At 33.4% G+C, this 13,483-nt stretch overlaps 1 protein-coding gene across 1 annotated transcript; it reads right to left on the bottom strand.

The window, feature by feature from the left end:
- Nucleotides 1-3,469: 3,469 nt before the first annotated feature.
- Nucleotides 3,470-7,132, bottom strand: LOC134238362 (toll-like receptor 4). Its single transcript, XM_062720501.1, has one exon. It carries the CDS (start codon nt 6,929-6,931, stop codon nt 4,607-4,609), a length of 2,325 nt encoding a protein of 774 aa, XP_062576485.1. The 5' UTR covers nt 6,932-7,132; the 3' UTR covers nt 3,470-4,606.
- Nucleotides 7,133-13,483: the final 6,351 nt, after the last annotated feature.

The following is a 13,483-nucleotide window of genomic DNA, read 5'->3' as shown; positions in this document are numbered from 1 at the left end:
TCGTTTTAAATTTTTCTTTCCGAAATTTTTTGAGATTCGTCTGCGTGGTTAGATTGTAATCGTAATTTAAAAGCGCTAATGTTGATGAGAACTAGTGACGCTTTTTCAATGTAATATATAGTAAAATGTCCCTGTTCTGCCGATATACGCATTTCAAAACCATTATCATTACATTAAAACGAAGCAGACGAATTTTATATTATTTGATACAATGAATCTGAATATAATTAAGAATCTATTTATCAAAAAAAATTAATATGTGTTCTGGCTTAATTTCTTGCAAAAAAGCTGTAGAGTTTTACAATTTTTCATCGGAAATATTATATTTTCATCATGACGTTATATTACGTGGTGCGACGTCATTATTTTCATATGCCTGCATGGCTCCAAAAAAATTGAATTAATCAACAATTCACTTAAAATAAAGCAGTTCAATTTTCCCGGTATAATCATTGCCATAGTTTACCAACAGCGTGGCACAACTAGTATTTCAGTGTCATGTGTTTTCTTTTTCTCGCAGTAAACATAAGGCTATAGGGGTGCAGAAAAACTCTAACAAATGTACATGGATGTAAGAAAAAAAACAACATCTAAACTCAGGTGACCTATTGCTATCCGTTTTCGTCCGTCGTTGTGCGTCGTGTATCGTGCGTCAACATTTGAATATTTTCAAAACAAAATTTATAAAAATGTACAAAAAAAAAATTAACTGCACGGCAGGCGCCACAAACTCCGGCGGTGGATATGTCCTCGTATTGTTTCAACAATTAGGTAACATTTTGGTACTGAGTATTTTAGAAAGGTACGTACACACAACAGATATCAGCGTTAAAACTACTTATAGTGTAAAGACCAATTTGATCTCAACATAATTTATTCTCAATTACATATGAAAATATCTATTTAAATACACCAAACAAACTTTAATATATGTTTCATTTTTTACTGCATCCTGCTGAAATTTTTTTTTTTTGCTTGCTAATCTGAAGGCGGTAAGCTTTTTACGTCAAATCCTATTGTGACGTCAGCAAACCCGCGATCTACCTTTTTTAATTGGTATATCATAATCTTCCCGATGCGTTGCAATATCATAATTTTAAATCAATATGCTTACCTAGAGTGTTTTGGTAGTTTTGGTAACATGTTCGATATTTAGATTATGCCCATTTAGATGTGTGACATATATTGTGAAACACCCTGTACACGATAGAAAACAGCAAATAAAGATTAATTTTTAAATGTCACTTTTTCCGGGAAATAGTTTTCTCCTATAGGTCAAACATGAACTTTTAAGAATTATCATGGGTAAAAACAAAATATTTTGAGAATTCAGAGACATTCTTGTGAGCATTTTCAGTAAGTCAATGACTGGTTTTTAGAACCTGAGGATTGGAATACCTTAAGGTATGCGTGGTTTTTAAAATGGCAACAAGAAAATCGAACAGTGACATGGTTTTTAAATCAGAGTTCAATAACAGCTAGCATAGGTTTTTTGAGAACCAATAAAAAAAAAATTAACATGACGTAAGTTGTAAGATTGTAAGAAGTGTGTGTGATGCTTTGATAAAAAAAATAAATAAATAAAACATCGTTGGCAGACTTTAGAGAATGTTGAATGCTAGGGAAATGTTAAATGTTAAACCATTCAGGCCTCTAGGTTTCTCACTAGAATATTTTATTAGAATAATTTATAAATTTTGCAGATATGACCTATTTTAATGTCGAACATGTCAAGTCTCAAGAACGATCAAATTTTTAAGGAAGGTGGAAATCTATGATATTTTACAGAAAACGGTTTTATTGGTAAAACTAAAAGGTATTTGGGGAAATTAAGGCCGATGAGAAGTCACGCATACACAATTTATTGATATCCCCACCTCATTTTGTTTGGCGTGTGCCGTATGTGTGTACCTGATAATTTGTTATTTAACCGGCAATAAATATTTTATTTTTTAAAACAAGAATCTTCTTTAGATATAATAAAGAATATGGAAAGAACAAAATCTATTCGTATTGGCATTAACATAATAAAAAAAGGGTACCAAGAGTCTATGTTGTGTTGATACTTATAACTTAATATGTATAAAAAATAAAATCCGCCCATCCGCCCCAATTTTTTAGCAAATTAGGATGAGAATCTAATGATTAATTTTATCTGGCCTTATGGATGGACCATTGCGGAGATTTTTCCGAAAATTTAAATTTAAGTTACAGCTGCACCATTATTCAATTATAGAATAGTGAGATGCAGAGGTAAAAATACAAATCTGCAGTGTATGGATATTTGCAAATGTAAAATCCTTACCAAAGCAGAGTGTAGAAACAATCGACAAATAAATCAGAGAAAATTCGAATTAAGTGTAGAAACGACTAAATTTTCTGAATTAAACTAAAAATGTAAGCATTCTATTATCATTTTAAAAGCTTTATTACACTCAGTGAGAGATATTCACACATAACCTCTCCATTTTGAACAATACTATCAGAAAATTAGAAAAATTGGATGTCCGCCATTTTGAATCGCCATTTTGACATCTTTAACACCATTTTCATGGAGGCCAACATATTTTCAGCATACTCGAAATAGGTTGAAAAAGTATGCTGGACCAAATAATAATTATTTGCCGTAAGAAGTTATTTCTAGCCTACTTTTTAAAAATCAGGACAAGACTAGCTTGATTGAAACGCCATCACTAATCGATTGAGGGCTCATTAGACCTTTACTCACTCCTCGGGGTCATTGAGCAGAATTGGGTCTATTTTCATTATACTGCACTTGCAGTAGTAACATGGTTTATACGGTCTCTTTTGAAGCACCATTTTCCACGTCCCACGCGGGATTCAAACTCAACTCCTAGCAAACACTTTTACCACTGTGCCAGGCGGGCGATCAAAATTTTTTTTCAACCATGTTAAGTTTCAAATTATTAATGTACGAGGAAATGAAAAATTAGGGTCAATAACTATGCTTAAGCGGAAAAGTAGAGATTTTTATTCTATACACTTAACAAAATTTCTAAGTGTTCACTTTAATAAATGTATTTAAATTTAAAAACTACTTTATAGAATGGTATGATATTTTCAAATTAATACAACAAATGAGTCTTGTCAACAAATGTACAAATGAAAGAAAATAAAATATCACCGATACTTAAAAACAATGAATCTGTACTTTGCGGTACGTATTGTGTGTAATTACCATTTTTTTGTGATCTTTATCAAATTTAAAAAAAAAACTGGTTTTACTAAAAATCAATGACATCTGGACCATCCTTGCACCACATTTTACTCACTTTCATTCAGTGTTTAACTGTCACTGATATTGTTTTTAAATTAAAAAAAAATTATTGATATAACACTTTCACGTGTACAAGTATTATAATTTTCATCTTATGGTACACTATTACATCGGATCTACATACAATACATAGTTATACTTATAGAATGTGAAAGTGACTCCACGAAAATTAGTGACTTCACAGTAGAGGATTTATTTCACTGGTTGTTATTTTCACGTTTTTCTCTTCTTTGACACAATCACGGTTTCTTGAATTCGCGGAATTGGTATATAATAAAAGTTTCCCCCCTTATCTATACCTATTGAAAACTTATTCACTGTTTTTTTTAATTCATGGATTCATTTTCAAATACCGTGAATATAGCGAATATTTACACCGCGAGTTATTTTCCAACTGTATAGTATTTAATTTTCAATATGGTACGTGTCATTTACCTCAGGGAAAAATGTACTAAGACAACATTGTATCAGTGAATAGATATCACTGTTGTTTACTTCCATGATGTACACATTACATTTAAATAACATGTTCAATTAATTTTTCTTGGCATTTTAAAATCTTAAGAATACTTGAATTAATTACAAATTGGGTAATATACTGTAAATTTCTATTTGTTATAATTCAGATCTAAGGGCAGATCACTCTACATGTGAAACTGCAGGGAAAACCCATAGAATCAGATCCTCAATTTTGTGGTGTCACTTTTACAAAGTGGTATACCTGTATGACTTAATTACGTTAAGCAACAACTTCTAATGTTTAGAAACATCTGCATTTCAACTGAGGGAGAATATCAATAAGATGGCTGTTTCCGTTGTGTCTTCATTTGGCGGGTTTCAGTTATTTTTATTTTGCAAGCCTTTTGCAGGGTTAGAGCTTAAAGCTTTTTCGTGAATTCAGTGTTTTTAAATCTAAAATTTCCCCAGGTTTGGCTATTCTTATCTTGACGACTTTTAAAATAGGTTTTCCGCTGATTTGATTAGTTGACAGGAAATGATTATTTTGAAGAATCGTGATTGATAAGCTCCAAATTTCATATAATGTCCCTTTGGACTTTTGAGTTTGAGTATGCTGTTCACCATCTGCATAATGAATAGCTCACAAATCTGTATTTTTGTAAGTTTCTTGAGATCAATCAGATTTTTCTTTTTTTTTTTCATTTCATCTATTTTTTTTTTATAAAGAAGGCTTATCACAGGTTTCAGATTTGTTGTCTTAAGGACCTATTACAGATCTCAGTGGTTAATCAAGGTTTTCTGCAGGTATCAGTTATATTAATCTGAATGCTTTTCCAGGTGTCAGCTACTTTAATCTGAGGGATTTCTGCATGTATCAGCTACTTTGTCCCAGAAAACGATGTTCCCCTGAGGATCGTCTGGGTACTCGATATAGGAATGACTTTCTACCAAGGCCAGCATTGATAAAGGCAACATCTTAGCAGTCACGTGTCGATACATAACCATGAACAGTACGTGCTTTCCATTCCGGGTATAAATACTCTCCATCCTTGCCATATTGAATTCATACATACACCAGTAAGAGTTCAGGAAGTGATTGGACAGAATTATGATTGTTTTACGACTCTTGGTGATGGCTTCTGTAATGTTAGCTGCGATCTCTGTACCGGGCCGGAAGTCCCTCTTGCTGAGGCACAGGCGCAGTCCTCTTGATTCCTCTAGCTGGGAAATCGACTCGTGTACCGCGAAGTCACTGTCTTCATCGGCATATGATATAAAGGCATCAAACGTAAACGTATCCCGATATATAGGTCTGACTAATCGGTATTTGTTTTTAGTCATATAAAACAAGTACCGCAGTTTCCATCGGTACCGGTAAATTAAACCGGTAACAATGATTATCACAAAGAACACTATGACAGAAGTTATTATGAATATTAACACTTGATAATTTTTACACTGAATTTCAAGCAATCGTAAAACTGTTTCTATGTCTTGGAAACCAAAGCTTGTTCCATTGTCTAACTTACATTTCATCTGATGAAAGTCCGAGATATGCTTGCGATTTTTGGAAGACCACTGTAAAAAATGTCGAGAATCGCATGAACAAGCAAAAGGATTGTCTGCCAGAAAAATTTTAAAATGTGTATTCTTTTTCAACATTTCTGCAATAGAGACTGTGGCGTCCTGACTGAGTTGCCTTATCTTATTGACTGAAATATCAATCATGAGCAAGTTCCGCATGTTACTCATCTTCACATTCCATTCTGTCAGGAAATTAGAACTTAAATTCAGCTTTTGAAGCTTTCCTAGATTTTTGAATAACATTTCAGGTAGCCGTTGTATTCTGTTGTCCGATAAGTCTAGCTCTTGAAGATTGACCTGATTCTTAAAGGTTCCTCCGTCCAAATCGTCTTTCAAACTGAAACCTAACAGGTTCTTGTTAAGCTTTAAGACTTGCAGTGCTGTCGTTAAATAAAAAAAAACAGTTGAAAGCGAGGAACAAAGACAATCTGACAAGTCCAAATATTTCAGTTTATTAAATCCTATAATAGGCCCCGTGAAGCTGGTAATTACGTTCTGTGAAAGGTCAACATGGGATAACTGATTGGACGGGTTAACAAGAATCCTAAACAGTTCCAGACGTATGCCACATGTTCTCAGTATGAGCGTTCTTAAATTTCTTGGCAGAGTTTCGGTGATACTAGTATTGTATCTCATTTGAAATGGTTCTGTGTTGAATTTGTTGGAATGACTCTCTATTGTGTTATTGGAAGGTCGTATAGGGTTTTGACAAGTGAAAGCGTCTATAAGGTCGCTGATGGGCGTGGACCCCATCTGGAGGGACAAGTCAAGTGATTCCATCCCTGTCAAGAACACGACATCCATCAAGTAAGTACCAGGTGACATTTTATTTCGGACGAGCGACACTATTCTGAGAGTGTGAGGAAAATAGCGGATAGCATATCTTTCTACAAGAGCTAGTCTGTTGTTCTCTAGGTAAAGTTCTTCAAGAGATGTGTTCTGAAAGTGCATGACGTCACGAATTTGTATCACAGTACCTAATCCATACGTGCAGTGGATTTTATTAGCTTTGAAAACCTTTATTTTGGAAAACTGTAAATCGCTTGTTATATTTGCAAAACTTGCAAATGTAAGTTTTTCATTGTATGAAATATCAAGGACCGTTATATTTCGTTGTTTTTTCAGGGCACCTGCTGAGAATCCTTTTATCTGACAACAAGACAAATCCAGAATCTCCAAGTGAGGCAGATTTTCCAAGAACTTTTCTCCAATTTCTTCTATCGAGCAAAACCCGGAGCAGCCTGATACATCCAGGACAGTCAATGACCTTAATGAGCGAAACTGTCGACCAAATTGTGTCGATGATATGACGTCAATCCGGAGAGTCTCTAACGAGGACAGCTGGCCCCACATGTTATATGGAAATGTGCTCTGTGCTTTGACTATAGTCTTCTTAATGTTTATTGAACGTAAAGCTTTTATGTCTCGGAAGACTTCCGGTCTGAGTACGCTGTCGTCCAATTGAAGTTGATTTCCTTCTAAATTTAGAGTTCTCAGGCGTGTTAAATTTGCGAACACGTCATGAGTAAAGTTTTGAAGCTGGTTATAAGACATATCCAAATTCACAAGTGTGGGACTGAACGGATGCATGATGTGACTTATTCTATTATGTCCTATATTGAGAGTGTCGACATCTGGTCGCGTTCGCGGTACCTCTGTGATTGCTAGATTCGAACAGTCTGCTATATAGTTTTTGTTATCTTTTGGGATACAGCGACAATTAGGATTACTTGTGCAATGATTCCAACTTTCTATTCCCAAAACAGCCACGAAGACACAAAAGAAAGTCAAAAATGTCTGAAAAGTAAAAGTTATATCACAATATGATTTTGTGATTTTTTCTTTATATCTAATCAATGAGCAACTGAAATATAATAAATTTAAAATAAGAATAAGGAAATAACCGCCATTTTTTTCTTCTGAAAATTGCATTATTTTCTACAGTTCCAGTCTTTAACAAGACGCACTGTCAGCACTGCCCTTGCTAAATGATACCCCCACCCCCATATATGATAATAATGGCATAGTTCATGTTTTGCTCAGGGAGACCTGAAATAAGTGTCAGATCAAATGTGAAACAAGAGACGCACAATGGCATCATGTAATGATGAATCTGTGATAGTATCACTAGAAATCATAATGTAGTATGAGATGAGTTGCGGATAAGAAAAGTACACTTCGGTGTTATAGGAATAATGATAGTTTCCACCTTTTGCTACGACAGACCAAACATATGTGTCCGCTCAAAAAATGAAATAGGAAATGCATAATAACACTATTTTTTGGTCTGCGAAAGTCTCATTAAATTTCACTACTGGCTTAAGAGGATGAGATGGGTCCCCCAAATCGTTAAAGACAGTCAGAGATACAGCCATTTCGATCAACTTTCTAACCAGGGGTTTAATGATTCGTTCATTGTTGCATCTTCATAAATACCGAGAAGAAGACTTAATAGAATTATGACCCAACTTTGTTGGGAGAGGTATATGATAATACAGACATGCCAACTAGTCTATATCCGGTTTTCATTCCTTACTGAGTAAGCTGGCGAAACATTCTAGTAAGTACCAATAGTAATAGAAAGATGCGTAAATTAAACGGTAAAATAGAATAATATTAAATAAAACTTACACAATTATAACTTCCCATTTTTCTGGCTAGATATAGATTGAAAATAAATGACTCTTCTACTTTTTAATATACTTGAAGCCCTTCACTTGACAGGATATCATGATATCATACTTCTGTCTATCAATAATTCTTTAACTTCCTTAATGGTAATAATAATAACACTTGTTATCATAATACAATGGGTTTAAAAAAATATATTTGAAACAAGTGCATGTGCAGAGAAACCTTATTTTAAAATGAATAAAAAAAGAAAAATCAATCTCAAAAGACGGGAAATAAATGTTACGTTTCCACATTTTATTTTAGGACATTAATCAAACTAAAGAGATTGTATTCTAGAATTTGTATTAAAAGCGGCCACCATCAAATTATGTCGGCGAAACGACGAAGGAACGAATTCACAAATTACCGTTTATTCATTGCGTCATGGGTGTCGGGGAAAATGGCTGTAATTTTTTAAAAGAAGTAAACTCCCGAAGTTATGACATGGTTTTCTTTGGAATGTTAAGACTTGGATGAAACATATAGATATAACAAACAGTATTCAAGATAAAAAAATGTATAAGAACAATACAAAATAGGAGCAGTCAGCAAACAAATTTATTTCTCTTCAATAGAACCGGAGTAAAGAGAAAAATTAAGGAAAAATCAAAAGGCGGAAAATTTATCAAGGAAATTTAAAAGGCAGATTTTTTTTTCATTTTGTCAACAAACAGTTAGACAGAAATTCATGTATTATTTGATTCTGGCTTGTTCAATTAGCGCCCATCTAGAGAATTTTTCACTAACTTATCATTACTTACCGATGCAGGACGCAAATTTTAGATCTATACTCGACTTTCAAGGTTATTCAGCAGAGAGGGATCGTTTTTGTACCAGCATTTATTACTGTGACACTGAACGTCAGTGTATACGGTCTCATCCGAAAGACCTGTCTCCACTTGGGATTCAAAATCAACTTCTAGGAAACACTCTTATCACTGTGCTAGGGGGAGGGGGCAAATAATTTGCAACCATGTGCAATTTCAAATTAATATTTAACTAGGAAATAACATTTCGAATTTTACTTACCGCATTAAAAAGGTACGTGACGCAGTTTAATTTTTAAAGTGAAATACATTTTATTTTGATATGCGCCGTCCATTCCCTTTTTGAGTTTTCCATGGCGACAGTGTCAACGCTGTACTCACTGTCCGATTCATGGGTATTCACTGTATTAACTGAACGCTTCGAATTTTTAAATTCATGTGGTTCCCGTGGCATTGTGTTTCGACACATTTTAGAAAAAAATGATTGTTCTTTTTAAGCATTGAATTCATCTTTTTGGATATCTTCGGTCCTATAACACACCTGGCCGTGCCGACAAATTGAATACCGCGCGTTATTGAAATTGAATTCAATGCTTATATTTACATTCTTTAATTTTCCTTAATATTCTTTAATTCGACAAATTTCCACGGTTTTCTCAAGGGTGAGATCCGGAGTTCTTAATAGTCGACTCTTTACGCCGTCACTTTTAATGCCCTGTATGGTTCTATCTCGATTTAACGAATCCTTGATCCCGCCAAATTCTCATGACTTGGCCTTTTTTTTTTTAGATCCGTAACGTAACTGTCAATAGGTTCTATTGGTCTTTGACTTCTTGAGTTGAAAATGTGCAGTTCAAATATTATATTTTTTCTTGGGTTGCAGTAATCCTTGAATTTATCCAGGACAGACGTAAGTTTGTCCCTGGCTTCCTCAAATTCAAAAGTGTTATATATCTCCACAGCATCTGATGAAGCAAAATATTTGTTTTTTAATTTGTCTTCTTTGTCGTCCATTCCACTCGCTGTTAGATAAATTTGAAATAATTGTTCAAATTTCTTTTAAGTTCCCTTCTAGTGAGATAATTGGTGGCGGGTTAAGTTTGTCCATTCTGACACCATGTAATGATACCACATGAGACTCTGACTTTCAACTAACTTTATTGATAATAAGCATTAAAATTGCAATCTCAGCATATAGAATTACAACACGTGCAAAATACAGGAAACATATATCAAAGGGAAAGGCTCAGTGTTTCAGAGTTTGTTGATAACCAAATTTAATTGAGGTAACTTTACTACAATTATAAATGTCAAAGCTAATAAAGATAAACATTTCAATATCATTACAGACTTGTCCCACTTTATAATGTATAAATGATACGCAGCTCTGGAATAGGAATAATACGGATATGGACGACATCGTTTTCAATATCCATTGTGATATATATATATATTTACATTTGCAGATGTTTTCCTTTATATAACACTACTGAAAGCAAGCGTTTTTATAACTGTATAAATACAGGTACTGGGTCAAGAGGCCATAGATGTGCGTTTGGATAAACGTTCGACGTAATCTCTGTGTGACGTCATAAAGGGTCGACGCGCGTTTAGTGGATTACATACATGCCGTTGGGTTTAAAAAATAACGCATTTCGCACGTTAATAGTAACAATCAGGCAAATTTAAAGTATGAATAAGTCACAAATGTAAATATAAGTAATAAGGTATCATTGTTTGAGTTTTATTGAGATGTAAAACGGGTTGGCACATGATCAAATCTTCCATAAAGCCCGAAGGGCTTTATGGGATGGATTTGATCACGTGACCAACCCGTTTTACATCTCAGTAAAACTCAAAAAATGATACCTTATTTCTTAAATATATTCTTTATTTAAAGCAACACATTTTGTTGAAGAAGGTATGTATACTGTACAGCAGGAAATTAACTCGCGGAGTTAATATTCGCTATATTCGCGGAAAAAGAAATTCCGCGAATTCAACATACAGTGAATAATTCTTGAAAAAGATTTATAAGGATAAACTGAAATTTTATCATCTGAGATTAGATGTAGACAGTCTTTATAATTATGCGAGTGTATGGATCAATTACAAACACATAGTTGTTGGTGTTTTTAAAGCTTATTAATTGTTGAATTAATTTCTATAGCTAATACATAACGGTAATTTTGCCATCTAGTAGACGTGCAATGTAATTATCTAACAAAACAAGGTTGTATAATTTCACCCGTGTGAATCACTCAGTCATTACCTTTAATCAAGGCACTTGCGTAGTAAACAGGGTAAAGACAATTAATTTATTTCAATTATATGATTAAAAGTTCAACAATTTGACTACTGTATATTTTTTTTTATTTGGACTCGGAATAAAAAAAAATCTGAATGCGTAACATTATTTTGAGTTCTAATCGGGATCAGTCCGGTGTCTCGTTATTATTCAATCGGACTCAAAATTGACACAATACGAGTGGCGTTCAATAAATAATCAATCATCAGGGCTCGGAAACAAACAAAAACCACTTTTCTATGATTTTGTCTTAATGATTTAACTAAAATATTATCTTTTAATTAAAAGACATGTCCGTAACATTTTTATTCAATTTCTAATTGTTTTTAGAACACAGTTTTGAGTATGACCCTTCGTATACTGGAAAATGACGGATCCTATGATTTGCTGTGCTTGTTTTTTTCTTTCTGAAAGGTGTTTTCCTAAGTTTGGGAAATGAAACAAGTCAAAGACTGAAAGATCTGGCGAATATTGTTGATGTGACAAAGCATTAACTTTCTGTTAACCCCAAAACTCCTTTACTCTTCATGGCCTGTGGGTTTGGACGCTGTCAGGAAGACATTTAATGTAGTGAATTCCTCATTCTGTCTCCTTCCTCTCATAAACCTTTCAATTTGTTGGCTAATATTTTGCTTATTAGACTCCTCCAGAAATTGAACTACCTCCCTATATATGTATTTGAACAACAAGACCGCTAATATTTAAGAAAATAGCGTATAAAACTGTTTTTGTGTTCTTGCAAATTTTTGCTCTTCTTAGGCCTTTGCAGTTTTGTCAAGGACTTCTTATTCTAAATTTGTTTTAAGGGTTCAACGCAAAATGGATTCAAGTTTCATGATCTGTTTGAATTTCAGAAAAACGTGGATAAGAACAATTTTTGATTTTTTAAAAAATAATTGTATAGATTTTCTACACGCTCTCGTTTTCACTCATATTTATAAATACAGGGTGACATTTGAGTATTAAACTTTTTTTTTTACAATCAAATGTTTCTTTAAAACTGTGTGAACTACCCCCGATATGATGTCTATCAAATTTGCTATGTAACTTAAAGTCAATAAAACATAAATCTGTGATAATTTGTTGAATTATCGCTAATATACATTAGTTATTGTATGTCCTTGTTGACAAGGAGGGTACCCATTTTTGATGACCATTATATAAATTTTGTTAATTGAAATCCACCTGTTCATGTGTGTATGAAACAGACATAAGTTGCTGTAAATTTCACATATTTCAGTTAATATATTGTTGGGAAATTAACAAGTTTTACAGCAGCTTTAATGACGCGTTCAATTTTACTCTAATTTAATGATTCTTGACCATTCATTTTTAACGCAATGTCTCGAGTAGCCCTTGTTTTCCAGCTTCCCACAATGAAATTATGCGATGAAAAGTGGTCACATAAACTGTTATCAATTTATTAAAGGTTAAATAATTATAAAAAGTCAAACTTAATGTCATATGATTTCTATGTTGTATGTCATGGAGCTAATGACATTATTTTATGAACGCCCCTCGTATATAGACTTGCTTTTCCTGACTGATATGCGCGATATACATTAACAGACTTTCGTAACATAGAGATTGGAAATAACAGATTACACAATATATACCTAAAGAAAAATGCTTGCAAGTACTGTTTAAGAAATGTATGTTTTTTTTTTTACCTTTCCGCGAATTCAAACGATCGCGATTTGCTGAAAATTGAGCAAATCGCGATCTTTTCCGACCGCGATTTTAACCTGCTATACAGTATTGAATTTAACCAATGTCCATTTGGATTTACAATATCTACACAGTTATTATTCCTGTCTGCTATATATACGTTGTGTTTTTTATCACAGAATAAACATTCTGGATCAAATGAACTAGTTTTGCAAGAATATGCACCGTCATATTTAAAGCGTGTTGTACAATTAGCAGTAACAGAGATCACGCATTTTTTCGAATGATCCGAGACACACACACCACCTTTGCTTTTTACAGCTATAAATTTTGGATGAGAAAAAAATTGAGATTTGTCTTTTTTGTGCTCAATTTCTTTTCCCACAACCAATTTGAAATTCTTGAATTTAAACAGAACAACCTTTTCTTTTCTTTTATCTTTGTTAAACATACAAATATAAATTTTGTCATCACCCCACATAGCTAAGCCATATGGAGTCCATTGTGGTAAACTATATAGAAACAACGATTCGTGGTTATCTTCAAATTTCTTGACCCTTTTCTCTCGGGAATTGGTAAAATATAAAACGTTTGACGTCGCTGTTATAAAATCTAAAATAAAATTTTATAGCAGACATTTTTTGTTGCACTCCATTCTGGATTTTTTTTTACTTGTAATAAACCTTGAGCTATAAGAAAAATATAACCAGTCAGATGTAGCAAATA

Source organism: Saccostrea cucullata, unplaced genomic scaffold (assembly GCF_032062105.1).
Source record: "Saccostrea cucullata isolate Sc308-1 unplaced genomic scaffold, CSIRO_AGI_Scuc_v1 ctg787, whole genome shotgun sequence".
NCBI classification, from domain to species: Eukaryota; Metazoa; Mollusca; class Bivalvia; order Ostreida; family Ostreidae; genus Saccostrea; species Saccostrea cuccullata.
This window is presented reverse-complemented; position numbering and strand designations above follow the sequence as displayed.

Excerpts from the sequence above, each read along its gene's own strand:
- LOC134238362 (XM_062720501.1), bottom strand. The coding sequence starts at position 6,931 with ATGCATCCGTTCAGTCCCACACTTGTGAATTTGGATATGTCTTATAAC.